We start from the raw sequence: 17,552 nt of genomic DNA on the forward strand, positions 1-17,552 counted from the left end.
GTAAGCTGCTTGTTTACAAACTGACATTGTTTTGAGTAACAAACATATTAAAAACACATATGAATGAAGGAATAGTATTATAAACAGAACATAGATTTTTAGCATGTTAAATGCCTCCTTAATCATCATAACTAGTTGAATCTATTACAAAGTATGCACTCAGCACAGAAGCTTTATTACCTGATTGTTGGGAGTTCCAGCATATTAGTTATCTTATGCTAGACTGATATTTGCTGTGGAAGTTAAGTGCTTAAATAACACAAAAATACCCTTTAGACACTGATGTTTGAAGTTACTATGTATATAAGCTAAAATTTACATCAGAACATTGTAGAAGTCCTGCTAACTGTAGTTCTTTGTTATTTAGTGCAGACTTTCTCAATTAACTTGTTGACTTCTCACCTGGAATTAGATTTAGCTTTTAACAATCAGTGACTAATTGACAGATGATTAAACAGCTTTTGAGCAGAGTACAGATTGGTTGGAACTGGTAACAGTGAAATGTTCAGGGATTCTGTGTTTAAGTTGGCCCTTTTAGCACTGATTTGCTTTAATACTGCTAAGTCATTAGAACCAGAAGTCTTGTTGAACGGTACAAGGTTTGTGATAAGATTGTTTATTCCAGTATTTTATCTAATGCAAATGGTGCCATTTGGTGCAACCTGTCCCGCTGGCAGATTTGAACCTGTCATCACCTTTTGAATTCGAGTGCAGCTCCGGTGTGTGGAAGCTGCAGCAAGGAAACCCCAAGCACCAGTCCCCAGATCGCCCGCTGGAGTCACCTCCCACCTCTGGCCACACTGCAGCTACTTAGTGAGAGACAAAAAAAACCTGCAGATGCTGGAATCTTAGACAGGCAGGAGGCTGGAAAACACAGCAAGCCACGCAGCACCGGCAGATGGAGAAGTCAACGTTTCGGGTATAATCCTTCTTCAGGAGTGGGAGTGGGGATAAGGGGAGCTGTAGATAAAGTGGGAGTAGGCGAGGATTTTGGGTGGGGTAAAGGGCGGAGTGCTGAGGTGAACACAGGTAGAGGGTACAACCTGGTTGACCAATGGGAGGGATCATCTGGTCAGGAGCTGGAAAGAAGGGTCGATCAGAGGAATGGAAGGGAGGGGGAGGGGCTGGAAAGGGTGTCAGGGGATGAGAAAGGAGATTATTTGAAATTGGAGAGCTCAATGTTGAGTCCTCCGGGCCGTAGGCTACCCAGGTGGGAGATAAGGTGCTGTTCTTCCAATTTGTGCTGATTCAATATGGCAATGGAGGAGGCTGTGGATGGGCATGTAGGAGAGGAATGGATGCTGTCTGGCTTCCTGTATTCTTCCAGCCTCCTAATAGTCTACACTGCAGCTACTGTCTAACAGCATTCACCCCTCCCCATCCCTCAAAAGAACACAGGCCATTACAGCCTTTACACCTACTGGACCATGCTGGAACAGATCCAGTTGAGCTCAGCTGCTCCATTGATTTCCTTGATTCTTTTTGTCAAAAGGGCATGGCCAGGATTCATCTTGGCTCTCCAGTCCTCTCCCCCTCCAAAGCGGCCATTACAACTATGGGGCTGCCATGGTAGATGCTAGCCCACAACAATGCCAAGGTTACCTCACCAGGTGCGAGCCTCTATGAGAACTCCGGCAGCATTGGCTGCCCTCGCAGGGCGAGGGGAGGGAATACCAAGAAGCTCAGGTGTGACCAACACCACACAGGCCTGGCCTGGCCTGACCACTGCTACAACCCTGCAGCCAGCCAATAGGTACCAGGCTGTCGTCTGGCTTGACCCTGGAGGTGGTAGCATTCAATGAGCAGGATGCTGCAGATCCTCAGAAATAGTGTCTCCAGGCACCGACCTGAAACAAGTGATGGCCGCAGCAACCAACGCAGAGCTCGATGAGCAAAGGCCTCCCAGTGCAAACCTCTGGCGTGGTCCCCTCATCTACTGAGAGTTCGCTACTGGAAATATCGTGGGTGTAATATTACATTTTTCTTTCATATCTTAAAGTTTATTTTAATTAAACTCAGGCGACTGACTGTGTGGAGTTTGCACGTTCTCCCCGTGTCTGCGTGGGTTTCCTCCGGGTGCTCCGGTTTCCTCCCACAGTCCAAAGATGTGCGGGTCAGGTGAATTGGCCATGCTAAATTGCCCGTAGTGTTAGGTAAGGGGTATGGGTGGGTGGTGGGTCGGTGTGGACTTGTTGGGCCGAAGGGCCTGTTTCCACACTGTAAGTCTAATCTAATAGGTTTTTCACTTACCAATGTAGGAATTTAGACAATTGAAGTAGACATAATCTGTTACTTTGATTTGAAGGGTACAGGTATAGTGTTTTAAGTCCGGTGCGCAATGGTGGCAGAGTAACAGAGCTGTGTGTGGATTCTTGCCCATTCGTTCCCAGCTGCTTTCCTTTGTTTTGCTTTTGCTTGGGCTCTTTCCTTTTGCTTTATTTTCTTCTCTTCTGATTTTGTTTGCTTCTTCTCTGTGGCGGGCTGTTTCAGCAGCACCTGCCTGGCAGTGAGAGGGCCCACATGGAGGAGAGGACGTGTCTTGTTCACAGCAGCAGCAGCAGCAAGGACGATTTCCTGACAATAGGAGGCCAGCCAGTGGTGAGGCATATGCCAGAGACAGCAAGGTCATTCTGCAGGTGTTCTAGGGCTGCCATTGGCAGCAGCACAGCTCCTTCAGTGATCAGGGATGGCAGCGTCAACAGAAGTGGACTCTTCCAATATGGACAGCACCGGCAAGGCGACATTTGCAGCCGAAGTGGGATCCATGGCACGGTGTTGGCCTGGCCTGGCAGCAGAGCCAGGGACTCTTGGTTTCAAGGCAAGTGTGGGTTTAGCAGCATCAGTAAAGTGGGTCCATTGGTTAAGAGCTGATGCCTAAAATGGGGCGACCTCTACGTTGGTAGGTCTGGTGCAGGCAGCAATGAGGAAGAAGAGATCTCCCTTGAGCCCAGGTATTGCGTTGTTCTGTGTCAGAAAGACTGATATACTGTACTTTTATTACTTTATTTTTCCAATTTACTTCTGTAATATTTGCTTCTTTACTTTTCTCTGTTTTTCTTATTTCCTAAGAATTTGATCTTAAGTATCTATACCTAGGTGCCTTTGTACCTAAGATGGTGCTATAATGTGGTGACTGTAAACCTTTCACTGTACTCATTTGAATACATGTGACAATAAAACTATTCACATTCACATTCATTAATTTTTTTCTGCTAATGTAGACTGTATGGAAGATAACTTCATGTATTGATTCCAGTGTCTTTTCACTTACATTCCTGAAAATCATGACTTTAATCCTGATGTGGGCTAGGTTTTTCTTGCAAATTCGTGGTCAGTTGTTCCATTTTGTATTTTGAGCACTTCCCTACTTTGGTTTAGATTTTCAGTGTTTGCGATTTTCCTGTCTGTTTGGTAGTCATACTGGGTTTGCAGCTTCAAAATGTTCTGAAGCTGAGCCAGTCACTCTCAGTGTGTTCAGTTCAGCTGCTTAATTATGTGTGGTTTTCCTATTAAATGTTTAATGTAATTTTAATATGTTGGACATGGGTGGCTGCTTACCACCATCTTCTCCTGGGCAAGTTGGGATGAGCAGTAAATGCTGGTGGAACAAGTGACATCCATATTCTTGGAGTGAATTTGAAATAAGCTGTGGTGGGTATGCAATTATTCTGTTTATTGAGCATGTTCATTGAGTGATACGCATTTAAACATTATTTTGAAGGCTTTGGATGCTGATGTGAGGGTGAGAACAAGTCTAATTAATTAACACCACTTTTATGCGTTGCAAGTATGTATAACAAGTGTCTATTAACACTGCACCAAATATTGACATCACAGCGGCTTTTGATAGAAGCATTATGAAAGAAATTATGGCACTGAGCCATCTAAAGTGATGTCAATTTAAGTGACCGAAGCATTAGACAAAAATGTCGGCTTTAAGGAGTATCATAAAGGACGAAAGTGAGGTAGAGAAATGGAGAGGTATAGGGAGAATATTCCAGAGTTAGAAAGCTCTCACAATAGGGTGGCCAGCAGTAGATTGGTTAGAATCAGGGATAAGAAGTCAGAGCGAGAGGATTCCTGAAGTCTTTGAGGGTTGAAGGGCCAGGGGAGATTACAGAGGTAGGGAAGAGCAAGCTTGTGAAGGAATTTGAAAACAAGGATAAAAATGATCAATTCGAAATCAGACTTAACTGAAAGTGAGTGCCGGGCAAGAATGCCATGGCTAAGAACTAAATGGGATGATGCGAGTAATGACACAGAGCAGATTTTGGGTGACCTCAGGTTTGCAGAGCGTATCATGTGGGAGATGAGTTGGAGTGCATTGGAACAGCCAAGTACAAAAGTAAAATAGAGGTGACTGAGGGTTTCAGTTTGCAAATGAACTGAGACCAGGTCAAAATTAGATAATGTTATACAAGTTGAATTAGTGATAGACTGCATATGAGACCAGGAGCTTATCTTGGGGCTAAACACGTGAGCAGAAGGGTTGTGACCCAGACAATTTCCTGGGAGCGTGGATGTGTTGGTAGCTGGGAAACAGAGGTTGTAATAAAGTCTGAAAACAATGGCTTCTGTTTTCTGGCATTAACCTTGTTTATATTGTTTCAGATCTTGAATATGTTTATGCATTTACCTTCAGCCTTCTGTTCTCCTGTGTAAACAATCCCAGTCACAGACTCTTGTCATAATTCAAGTAGCCAATCCCAGCAATCAATTCCCAGCTGTCAGCTGTGACTAGTTGGTTGCACACTCATCTCTGAGCCAAAAGATTGTGTTTCAAGTCCCATACTGTGACCTGAGCTTGGAAATTTATGTGGATATGCTATTGCAATACCAAAGCAGGTTCATGCTGGTGAAGATGCCATGTTATGGATGTAATATTTCATCAAAGCCTAGTCAGTTCTCTTCAGTGAATGTAAACATTGCATTACATTGTATCAAAGAAAAGCGTGGGATTTTATCCCTGGTGTACTGACCAATATTTATCCCACATTCAGCATTACAAAAACAGATTATCTGGTCACTATCAGTTTGTTCTTGATAATGACTTGCTGTTGGAAAATGGGTTGCATTCTTTCCAACATTACACCAGTGAATAAACTTCAAAACTACTTCATGGTCTGGAAAGTACTGTATAAGTGCAAGACTTTGCTTTTCCTTTTCAGTTTTGCCCCGATACGGGACGCAGTGATTCGAGGGAATGCTGAACCAGCAATCTGGTGCAATCAGGAATTAAGAAAGTTAATCAAATGCCATTCCTTTGTTACAAGACGAATCAAATATAAAACTAAAGATGTTACAGAACCTGGAACTCGAGTTGCTCCAGCTGGAGACATCTCCTGCACGTGTGGTCATTCACACCACATGGTGTATCTCGGCTTTCCCACATAGTGCAGATGTGCAAATCACGGAGCTGAGATCCCCAGGCATACGTCAAGTAAATAGAATTTATGATTGCGTTTTTTTTTAACTATTGCCTTCATTTAAGTATGGACTAGAATGCTCTCACTCTTGTTTATGTCCCAAGTCCCACTCAGGTCCACTGTTAGTCTTTCTACTTCATCTTACCTGCTGTTCAGTGGTGCTGACTATCCATCACAAGATTCCACACCTTTCCCACTCCTCTCATTTTAGTCTCCTGAATTAAAGAAGGATGGTAATGCATTGAAGGTGATTCAGGGATGCTCTAGCCTACAGGAGTTTTATGTTAGGTTGATTTATGAGGATAGTTTGCACTGGAGTTGAAAAAGATGGAGGTTGGCTTGATTGAAGGATATAACGTTCTGAATGATCATGATAAAATGTACGCCGAAAGGACTCTCTTGTGAGTGAGTCCATAACTGGAGCCACCATTTCAAAATTACTTTGTGCACTTCCAAGTCAGAGGTGAGATTGTGGAATTCAAAGATCGAACAGATTAGCTCTTATTCTGTTTAATGCTAAACAGGCAAAAGGGCCAAATGGCCTACTTCTGTTCCTAATTTGGATGTTCATATGTAACTCAAGATCACTTCCTGTATGTACTGCTTTTTGCGTCTGGCTTGATAGTCCTATTGCATTCTTCACTGCTGTTGCACACTTCTGATTGTTTCAGCCATCGATTCATCAGAACCCTTCAATCTCTCGCCTGAGTTGTGTCCTGCAGAATGTCATTTAACTTGTATCAACATATTGTTATTCTCCCTCAATATAATTTTTGTTGCATTTGTTTATATTAAATGACGTATGTCTTGCCAGCTCCTTCTGTGCTTTCCAGTTCCAGCACATATGTAAGAAAATACTTCCATGATTTAATCAATGCCAATTTTTCTGCATACCTTCCAAAGCATGCTCATTGATACGAAATGTATCATTGCCATCGGGGTCTATAATTTTGAAAACCTTGTAACATGAAAGAGACAGACCTCATTCTTTTCCATTTGTCAATGTTTTGAGCAGACTGACAATATATATAAAATGTCATTCAGGAAACCTAAATAGGAGTAAGCTCCTGAAAAAAGAAGCTACCGAGCTATCCTCAATCTCAAAATATTCTGAAGAGTACTGGTGAAATTTTGTTTGCTACCATTGAAATGATGCACAAAATCTAATATTTAATAAAATGCATTGTCTATGGTTATTATTTGATCGTAACTTTTGGTTTCAATATTTTAGGCTGGCATTTTGGAAGAAAATTTACGGATGCATGTTCAATGCTGCCTAACACTCTGTAATCTCTGGGATACTAACCTAAATGTTGTTTCTATACTCTGGGAATATTACAGTAAGCACCTGGTGAGTACAAAATTTGCACAACTGTTAATAGTCCTAAACTTTCATTAGTGGGAAAATAAGATAATTACAACTATTGAAAACTGTTGACATCGAAAAATTGTGATCTTTTGAATATTTAAAGCAAAGTTCCTGTGGAATTTCAACATCATAATTTCATAATTGAATTCAGTTGCCATGTTAAAGTTGTATGTTCTGTGTAGATTTAGACAATGTTTAATTGCATTACAGTAACAGATCCATACTGTTACTTAGGAGTTGAAATATATATTGCAAAAACTTTGTGTTGTTGGTATGAGCCTTGAAAAATGTTATTGAAAGTGAGTGTGTCTGCAGGGTAATCAAGCCAAATTGAGGTATTGTAAGTCCCTGCCACTTTACAAACTGTCCCATATTAGGATGTTCTTCTCTATCATCGCTTTCAGGGTTTACTGTCATTGGCTCACCAAGTCAGCGTCACTGCTTCATAACAATCAGGATGTAATGCTACATAATGCAGGATATATTAAGATGGCCTAATATAAATCAAATTCAAATTGCAGGACTTGGATTTGTGCAATTTTTGTCAATAATATAGTTAGATATTGAGAGACATGAATGGCGTAAAACAATATAAATCAGTATTTAGATTATGTCGGTCACAGACTAAGTGTGCTTGATGTTGACTTTGCATTATAATTTTGCTTGGCAGGAGAACACTGAGGTTCCAAAACAGACTCATAAACAAATGAATTGGGAGATATTTGCAGTTCCATTTTTGCGGCCTATACCTGATGTTTTTCAGCCTATATCTGATCATTTGTTGTTCTAAAAAGAGTCATCTAATTGATTCAAAAGTAGACCATATTGCAAAGCTAATAATTACAAAATTACTGTTTGTTTACTGTCCCAACAGTGCCATGTTTCATTGTGCATTTATATTTAGTGGAAAGTATGCTGTTGTATGTTATCTTTCCTTTGTAATATTAGCTGGTATTTTGTGGTCAGCTGCAAAGCAATGATAGTTGCTGATGTTCTGTAAAAATCCAGATCAGAAAATTTTAATGATCTCTTGCATGTGGATTTCATCTTTCCTTACAATAATTTGAAATGGCACCAATTCAAGGGGATTTACAAGTGGCTCACAATAATCACATCATCAATCAGGGTATATAGTCAGGAATTCTTAGTAACAGACAACAAACCAGGGTTATCCTTTACTCATTATAAATTTTATGGAGAGCATAATTATGAATGAAACTTTTATGACCAAATCCCAGGTGAAATGCTCCAGCTTTATTTTGGTTCCAATGGGAGTACCCCAATCTGTCAAGCGCCTGGGTGAAAAGGGATGGATTGATTCCTCTCCTTTATTCACCCAGCCCCTGGATTGGTTGCAACAAGGTTAATTTAGAAAGATGTCTAGTGGATATCTTTCTTCCAGAACCAATTGAAATTATGGTCTAAAACGAAGTAATTTAACCAATTTTTTGAACTAATAAAAAGAGTGAGGTTATTGTTCAAAAATGTGTGAAGAATTAATAACTCATCACAGATGCACTCAGATTAGAACTATTGGGGGTAGAGCAAAAGGTTAATGGCATTATTGCCAGAATATTAATCTAGAAACCCAGGTACTATTCTGGGGATCTGGGTTTGAATCCTGCTGGGGCAGTTGGAGGACCTTGAATTCAATAATAATCTGAAATCAAGAATCTAATGTTGACCATGAAACTGTTGCCAATTGTCAGAAAAGCCTGTCGAGTTCACTAATGTCCTTTCAAGAGGGTGACTAGCTTACATGTGATTCCAGAGCGACAGCAATGTGGTTGACCCTTAATGGCTGCCTGATCAATCAGGGATGGTTAGTAAGTGTTGGTCTAGCCAGTGATGTTCATGTCCCTTGAATGAATTTTAAAAATTCTGCATTGTTACTTAATGATATTGACATTTGTTTCTGCTTCCTTCCATTTTGTTACAAATCACACAACACCAGGTGATAGCCCAGCAGGTTTATTTGGAAGTACTGGCTTTTGAAGTGCTGTTGCTTCATAATGTAGATGTAGAACAGGATCTTAAGACAGAATTTATAGCAAAAGATCCGTGTCTTCTGATCATGCTCCACAGCTATCTGATGAAGGAGCAGCGCTCCAAAAGCTAATACATCCAGTTGAACCTGTTGGACTATAACCTGGTGCTGTGTCATTTCTAACTTTGTCCACCCCTGTCCAACATCGGCACCTTCATGTCATTTGATTTTGTTAACTGCTTTTCCGCTTTGCATTGCAAGTTTTGGATTTCTGTGAACATGAATTGCATTCATGAAGCAACTTGGGAATAGACCACTGTAGCTTTGTCAAGTATGGCTTTCAGGAACCACAATAGCTGCAGCAGGCACAAGGTTGTTGCTTTCAGTGATAGAGAAATGCTTTTCTTGTGATCTGGTATAATATGGTAACCAATTGAAATCAGAACATTGGTCTAGACAAAGCAAGATGAACTCCTCATGATTATATATTTATGTTCCTTCAAAAATACTTCGTGCCCTGACATGGGAATTTGGAGAAGGATGTTATCTAGTTGACTGACAATCTCATTCCCAACGCTGTGTTCTATTCAGACATCTAGAATGGTGATAGATAAGAGTAAAGAGAAATAGAAAGAGAAGCTATGGAGCTTAATCTGCATGAAATAAAGTCCACAGGAGGTGAGAGAATCTGTATGTAAAATGGAAAATATTTTTCAGCAATATATTTATTTGTATGCTCAAAATTATGATATTTTATTGAATTAACTTATGAATTTAACTTTCTTTTTCTGAGTCACTACATTACCACACTGTCAGGTTGACTTCTTTCAATTAACATTATCACAATTTTTCAGTCAAATTCAGGCACAAAAATGACCATCTACAAGCATAACCAATACAACTGATAAATGTTGTCCATTTTTCAATGATTTTCCCATTGACATACTTAACATAGGGAGCTTCACTCTATTTGTAGTGGGGAATAATGTAACTGCTATGACTGTGTGTATGACATATGTGAGTAATTGTAGGTTTCAGCTTTGAAAGGACCTGACTGAATATCGTGTAGAATTTAGAAGCTCATGTCATCAATATTAACCTGGGAGTCTCAGTTTTTCAAAATGGTGCGTCTGCTAAGTTGTTTTTTGTTTCCATTTTATGCATTTTAAAGATGCGGGATAAGTTTGAAAGAAAAGATGAAGATATTTTAAATTTGTCTGTTGTACATCATGAGGTGAAGTAATGAATTTGAGTTTTCTATTTGTTTGGATGGCCGAAATATTGCTGACTGCATTGCATTCTCTGTCCATTATCACAGAATAGTTCCTTCAACATTCCTTGGCTTGGCTTGAAAGGGCTGGCCAGTGTGAGCAGATCTCCTTTATCTATGCTTGAAATGACAAAGACTTGTTGCTGTGATGAACAAAGCTCCAACTTGTACCAATCTCAGAATAGTTTTCAGCTCTTCCTCAGAATTTTGGCTCTACAGATTTCAAAAGGAGTGGAAACAAGTGGGGTGCACCCATGGAAACAACTGAAAGGAAGGTAATAAACTATGCTGTAAATAAGATTTATTCCCCAACATGTGCTAACCTATAAGCTTGTTAACAAGACTGACCCACTTAATCTACACCAGTTTGGAAGAACAGTATTACAAGATGTGTTTATTAAAATTTTGTCTTTATCTGTTTATGGGACATCGGTGTTATGCCTTGGCCATTGATTTTTGTCCATCCCTGATTGCCCTGGGAAAGGTGGGGGTGAGCAGTCTTCTTGAACCCTTGCAGTCCTTTTGGGACACCTACACTGCTGTTTGGAAAGGACGTCTAGGTCTTGATCCCAAATATTGAAACAATGGCGATATTTTTGCAAAGTCAGGATGATGCGCGACTTGGTGAGGAACTTGCAGGTGGTAATGTTCCCATGCATCTGATGCTTTTGTTCTTCTAGGTGATAGAGGTCACTGGTGCTTCAAGAAGCCTTGATGATGTTGTCTGGTTTCCTCTTTAAACAAGACAATTCCAACCAGAATGTTATGAATGAATTTGCCCAGGTGTCCTACAATACCAAAGCGGTCAAATCAATACGAACACAAGGTCTTAACAATACAGAACGGTGCCAACTTTATTAGGAACAAAGTTACAATAGTCTTTAATACTAAACTAATCTCTAATACTAAGGCCCGTTAAGATTACACTACTTCCTGGGTCTCCGGAAGATTTACGCAGTCCCTTTCTCTGTGGCTTTGTCTCTGGGTCTGTGAAGCTGTTTTTTTCCTGTCTCTCTCTGGGTGGTCAGCTGGTCTCTGCCTCTGTCAGGCTGGTCTCCTCGGAGGACCTCAGACGATTCCAGAGATTTTAAGGGTGGTTCCAAGAGTGAAGTCTGCAGGTGAAGTATGTTGTTATACCTTTTAGACGGTCTTCTGGAACTTTCTGTAGCTCTGACCAATCAGGGAGATACACTTAATAGTTTGAAACAAGAGTCAATAATTTACATAGAGCCAAAAAAAGCTGCAGATGCTGGAATCCAAGGTAGACAGCAGGAAGCTTGAAAAACACAGCAAGCCAAGCAGCTGTGGAGAAGGTGGAGAAGTCAATGTTTCAGGTGTAACCCTTTTTTAGGACTGGGTGTGGGTGTAAGGGGAGCTGTAGATAAGCGAGGGGTCAGGGTGGTGAGATAGGGATGGGTGAAGGTAGAGGGTATGATCTAGTTGGTCGTGGGAGGAAAGAATTTGGTTGGTATCTGGAAGGAAGGATGGATCAGAGGAATTGAAGGGAGAGGGAGGGGTTGGGAATGGAGTCTGGGGATGGGAAGGGAGGTTATTTGAAATTGGAGAACTCAATGTTGAGTCCTCCAGGCTGTAGGCTGCCCAGGTGGAAGATAAGGTGTTGTTCCTCCAACTTGCGATCTAATTCGTTGTGGCAGTGGAGGAGACCAAGGATAGTCATGTTGGAAAGAGAGTGAGACGGGGAATTAAAATGAGCTGTGAGTGGGAGGTTAGGTCGGCCCCTGCGGGCTTGGCTGAGATGCTCAGTGAAACGTGCCCTTAGTTTTTGTTTGGTCTACCTGATGTAGAGAAAACCAAATCGGGAGCACCTGATGCAGGAAACTAGGTTGGAGGAGAGTGGTTTTGGACGGATTGGGGAGAGGGCAGGGGGTGGATAGGGGGCAGGGGGAAGTGTTGGATGTGGTTGGGGGTTAGGAGTGGGGTTGGGACGGACGGGCGGGAATTGGGGCGGTGTTGAATGGTGTTGAGGGTGGGGGGAAGGGGGAGGTGTTAGACAGGTTTGGGGGGCGGGTGTGCGGGAGGGGGAATGGTGTTGGACAGGGTTGGGGGGTTGGGTTGGGACAATGTTGGACGGGTTGGGGGGCAGTCAGGGGAGCGGGAATAGGCGTGGGCAAGGAGGTGGTGTTGGATGGGGTTGGGGGCGGGCTTGGGGGCAGACATGCTGGCAGTGTTTGATGGGGTTGGGAGACAGGCAGGGAGCGGGGAGGGGTCGGTGTTAGATGGGGTTGGTGGGTGGGCACGGGAACAGTGTTTGATGGGTTGGGGGGACAGGGCAGGGTTGCAGGGCGGTGGGGATGGGGGTGGTATTGGACTGGGTTGGGGTGCGGAGGGGGGCAGGGTTGGGTCTTGCGCGTAGTATGCTGCTGCCTAGTCTCCTGAGTGGGGAGCAGACTTAACAGAAAACTCTGAGCCCCAGGGGAAAGGTATTAAATCAATTAACCGAACAATCAATTATTCGAATGAAATAGTGCTTGCCCATCTTGTTCTGATAATCGAGGTTCCTCTGTATATTGCTACAATGGGTTACAGCAATGCATCCTGTAGATGGTGTATATATACTGTTACACTGTGTGTTGGTGCTCGAGGGAGTGAATGTTGAAGGTGGAATGGAAAACATCAATTTTCTCCATTATTCAATGAGATCAGGGCTGATCACCTCCAGATGGATGCCTTTTCCCCAAAACTCTTGATTCCCTTAATGATTTAATGTCTGTCTATCTCAGTCTGCAATATTCTTAATCACCCAGCCTCAACTCTAAACAGAATAAATAGAACATTACAGTGCAGTGCAGGCCCTTCAGCCCTTGATGTTGCACTGACCTGTGAGACTAATCTGAAGTCCATTTAACTTCGACTATTCCATTTTCATCCGTGTGTCTATTCAATGACCATTTAAATGCTCTCAAAGTTAGCGAATCTAATACTGCTGCAGGCAGGCAGTACTGTGCCCCTACCAATCTCTGAGTAAAAATCCTACCTCTGACATCTGTCCTATATCTATCACCCCTCAATTTAAAGCTATGTCCCCTCTAGCTAGCCATCACCATCCGAGGAAAAAGGCTCTCATACCACCCTATCTAACCCTCTGATTATGTTGTATGTCTCAATTAAGTCACCTCTCAACCTTCTATCTGTGATGAAGGACTCCACAGATTCACCACCCTCTGAGCGAAGAAAGCCCTCCTCTTTTCTGTCTTAAATGGGTGACTCGTTACTCTGAGATTCAGGTTCCAGAGTCTTCTCTCCGGGGAAGCAACCCTCTTGCCGTTGAAACAAAGGCCCCCATTCCGTTTGACGTCCCTATTATCTGGTGAATTTGGATGTTAGCTTTCTGTGATTCATGCACAAGGACACCCAAGTCCCTCTGTGCTGTGGCTTTCTACAGTCTTTCTCTGTTTAAATAACATTTAGTTCCTCTGTATCTCTCAAAGTCCATAACTTCAGATTTTCCAGATTATATTCAGTCTGCCAAGATTTTGTCTATCTGTATTCCTTTACACTTTCTTTGTGTTCCTCCCTACTTGTCTTCCCTCCTGTATTTGTGTCATCCGCAAACTTGGTGATAGTGCATTCACTTCTTTTTCCAGCCATTAAGTTATATTATAAATAATTGCGGTCCTAGCACTGATCCCTGTGGAACTCCTCTCGTTGCACATTGCCATCCTGCAAATACTCCCTTCATCCCACATTAAGTAGCCAATCCTCTAGCCATGCTAGTATGCTACTTCCAAACACTATTAGCTCTTATTTCAAGTAGACTTATCAAATATTACCTTATCAAACCTTCTGACAATCCAAATATATTGCATCCACTGTTTTGCCTGTATCTATCCTACATGTTGCCTCCTCAATAAATTCTATTAAATTTATCAGGCATTGTTTCCCCTTCATAAAGCCATGCTGAATCTCCTTGGTTATATTATGCATTTATAAATGATCTACTGTTGTATACTTTGGAATAGACGATAATATTTTCCCAATGACAGAAGTTAAGCTAACTGGCCCATAGTTACTTGTTTTTGCCTCCCTCCCTTTTGAATGGTAAATATGTGATGTTAGCTATGTGATGCAACCTGAAATTACATCAGCTTTTTCTGATAATCCCACCTCGTCAGCTGCATCGAAATCTCTCCAAATATTTTCCTTAGAATATTTTAACAGTTTCTGTTCCTACTGAATGACACTGAGCAACCTGTTAATTTTCTAGGATTTATTCCAAGTTTCATCAGCGGAAGATGCAAGAACTTACTGAGTTGGGACTACAGAACTTTTTCAGCCTTTTTCTAGTCCTTGCAGCTGTGGCTGGGATAGAGGATGTTGTCAGCCGGGTAGCAGATCTTCTGGACCTTTTAAAACCTAGCAAGCTCTCTATTGCCCAGCAAGCATTGATTTGGAAGGGATACTTTGCGTTTCTTCTGATGTATGAAGAGAAGAATGTTGACATCAGCTTTCTTGCTACAAAACTGTCAGCCAACTTTCAGATTGTAACGAAAGAATTCTATCTGAAAACCACTGACCATACGCGGAAAGTTACTCTCTGGCCCTTGCTTGCAGCATATATTGAAGCTGTGCAGGAGGTATTCGAGACCAGCTCCTACCTCCACCTTTCCGAAGAGAAGCTGTTGAATGAGGGGTTCAGCTTGCTGTACCGTGCCTGTAGGGAATCGGAACTGAATGCAGCACTCACATTTTTGCAGGTTATACTGGCTCGTTTGAGGTGAGTGAATATTCCCTCAGCAGTTCCCTTGAACGTTTACGGTATCATCTCTAAATATACAAATGAATTAAGTTATCACTGAAATATTGTTGCCCAGCATCCCAGTAAATACGGAGGTACTCTGATGTTAGTCAATGGATGTTTTGTCGTGTTGCTGATGTAGGGAGGATTCATGTGATACATCTCACCAGGATGTCACAAGCACAGATACCTTTCCAATAAGACTCGTTCATTAGCAGGTAAGTCTCAAAAACCAGATAAAATTTCCTGTCTGTATTTTGGATGATTCCATTGTTCCAGCTGTTGACAGAGTGAGCTCTGCACAGACCGTGGTTTGAATGTGAGAAGTTTGCATTGTATCAAGTTTAGCACCTCACCAGTTGGTGGATTGATTCATTGAACCCGTGAGTAAATCAAGAGACAGTTGTAACAAGTCAGGGTGGTTCAGTGTTGGGAATGCCGGAAAAACTGTTCTTGTGGCTGTTGCTGTGTTGTAATGGCATGCACCTAAAATATTAAATCACTTAAATCAATTCATCTTAGCTTCTGTCGAAGACAACATGTTGCAAAAATATTTTTAAAATTCATTCGCGGGATGAGGGCATCGCTGGCTAGACCAGCATTTATTATCTGTCCCTAATAGCCCGGAGGGCAGTTAAGAGTCAACCACATTACTGTGGGTCAGGAGTCACCGGACATGAGGGAACCAGATGGGTTTTGTGCCAATCGGCAATGGATTCATGGTCATCATTAGGCTCTGAATTCCAAATTTTTATTGAATTCAAATCCCACCATGTGCCATGGCAGGATTCAAATGTGGGTTCCCAGAACATGACCTGGATCTCTGGATTATCAGTTCAGTGACAATACCATTGGCCCCAGCCTCCCCTAAAGCAACAGCATAGTTAAAAAGGTGCTTCAAAGGCACATTATCAAACATAATTTTGCATTGAGCCACATGTGAGGATATTGGGGCTGGAGACCAAAAGCATGACCAAAGACAGTTTTTAAAGGAGGAAAGAGATGAGTCATTTAGGAGGGTAGTTCCAATTCTTGGGATGTAAACAATAAAAACATGGTGCCACTCTTGATGAACAAGAACTGGGAGAGTGCATGACGCTCATATTAGGGAAGGCAGCAATCTCAGAGGGTTGTAAGGCTGTTTGAGGTTATAGCAATAATGGAGAATTTGAAAATAAGGAGAGAAATTAAAAATTGAGGTTTTTGAGAGACAAGGTCCCAAAGTGAATCAGGGAACACATGAGTAATGGGAGATAGGGTGAAGGTAGCAGAGTTTTGGATTAGCTCAGATTTATGGTGGTTGGCAGATGGGAGGTTGGCCAAAAGAGTATTCAATCAGTCAAGCCTAGAAATAACTTCAGTGACTATCAAACTGAGATTTTCTGGGCAGGGATTTTCTGGTGTCTTCATGTATCTCTCTTGCTGAAAAGGTGGCGAGGCAGTCCACCTGACTGTTCACAGCAAGGTTGGCTGTATCTCCTACCACGAGGGCAATGAAACCACTCGCTGGAAGCAAAAGTCTCACCCAGCGAGAATTGCTGGCCAATCAGAGACCATCAGCACTCTAACACGCCAGTGCCACTGCGAAGGCTGTAGTTGTTAGAACAATCAACATTCCTAGGGTCGAGGGCTTTTTGTAAGGGACATTTTCTGGGATTAGGTATCATGGGGAAAGGGAGCCAGGAATAGAAGCAAAGACAGGAGGATGGTGTTTTTAGTAGCCCTTTGTCCAGTCTCTTGATTGTGCATGATTCTTTCATCATCTAACAATAACAGGTAGCTTATCATCATTAGTTGTGCCCAGGAATGAAGTGATGGCCTCATGGTCATGCCACTGGACTGGTAATACAGAGTCCTAGCTCAGTGTTTTGGACAGATGGATTTGATTCCAACCAGGACAGATGGTGAAATTTTAATTCAGTACAACCTATTGACAAACTAGCCTGATGGTGACCATGTAACCACAGTTGAATGTCAGGAAAAAAAAATCCCATCTGGTTCATAAGTACTCTTTAGGGAAAGAAATCTGCCATCTTTACCTGGTCTGGCCTATATGTGACTCTAACCCACGGCAATGTGGTTAACTCTTTAATTGCCCTCTGAGCAATTAGGAATGCGCTGTAAATGCTGGGCCAGCCAACAACACCCATGTCCCATGAATACATTTTGAAAAAGGTACTGCACTTGTCATAGTTGACCACCTTAGGGCCTCAATGAGAGGTAGGGCAGGAGGGTCAAGCTTGGGCATCCCACCAGAATGGAACTCAGGTGGAGAAGGAAAGGCAGGGGAGTTGTGTGATGAAACTGTTTCACCTAATTTGGTGATCTTCTCACCCCTCAGGACTGGGAGATTCCGCCCAAAGTGCAGACCCACAATGCTAGGGAGGTGAAAGTAGGTACTCTTACTGAGGGAGCAGCTAAATGGTGGGAAGCTTATCTCAGGGTCATATACAACTCCAAAGTTGTAGGTGGTCTAGATCAGCCACGTGCAGTTGCTCGGGAGGTGCATGGTGTAGAACGGCCAGCTTACTTTGTCCAACTCCAACCATCTCCTGAAACTTTTCTCCTCTTGCTGCCTTTCTTCAACTGCATTATTGGCTTTACTGTCATTATTGTCATGATTTCAGCTGATGTTATTACCGGGCAAGTCAGGTCCCAGACAAGAGCCTGTACAAGAGATCCTATTTTGATTTGTTTCGATTTTGACAACCAAATCGAAACCCACTGAAACATAATCACGCAAT

The 17,552-nt window shown here is 42.2% G+C and overlaps 1 protein-coding gene across 2 annotated transcripts in view; it reads left to right on the plus strand.

Moving 5' to 3' along the window:
* mms22l (MMS22-like, DNA repair protein) overlaps positions 1-17,552 on the plus strand; it is a 166,292-nt gene that overhangs the window by 50,977 nt on the left and 97,763 nt on the right. For both annotated transcript variants that reach the window (XM_060820834.1, XM_060820843.1), the window contains exons 12-14: positions 6,658-6,777; positions 10,101-10,327; positions 14,278-14,787. In XM_060820834.1, the coding sequence (XP_060676817.1) occupies positions 6,658-6,777; positions 10,101-10,327; positions 14,278-14,787 (857 nt within the window). The remainder of the gene's footprint in view (positions 1-6,657; positions 6,778-10,100; positions 10,328-14,277; positions 14,788-17,552) is intronic.

The sequence above is a fragment of the Hemiscyllium ocellatum genome, chromosome 3 (genome assembly GCF_020745735.1).
Source record: "Hemiscyllium ocellatum isolate sHemOce1 chromosome 3, sHemOce1.pat.X.cur, whole genome shotgun sequence".
Taxonomy (NCBI): domain Eukaryota; kingdom Metazoa; phylum Chordata; class Chondrichthyes; order Orectolobiformes; family Hemiscylliidae; genus Hemiscyllium; species Hemiscyllium ocellatum.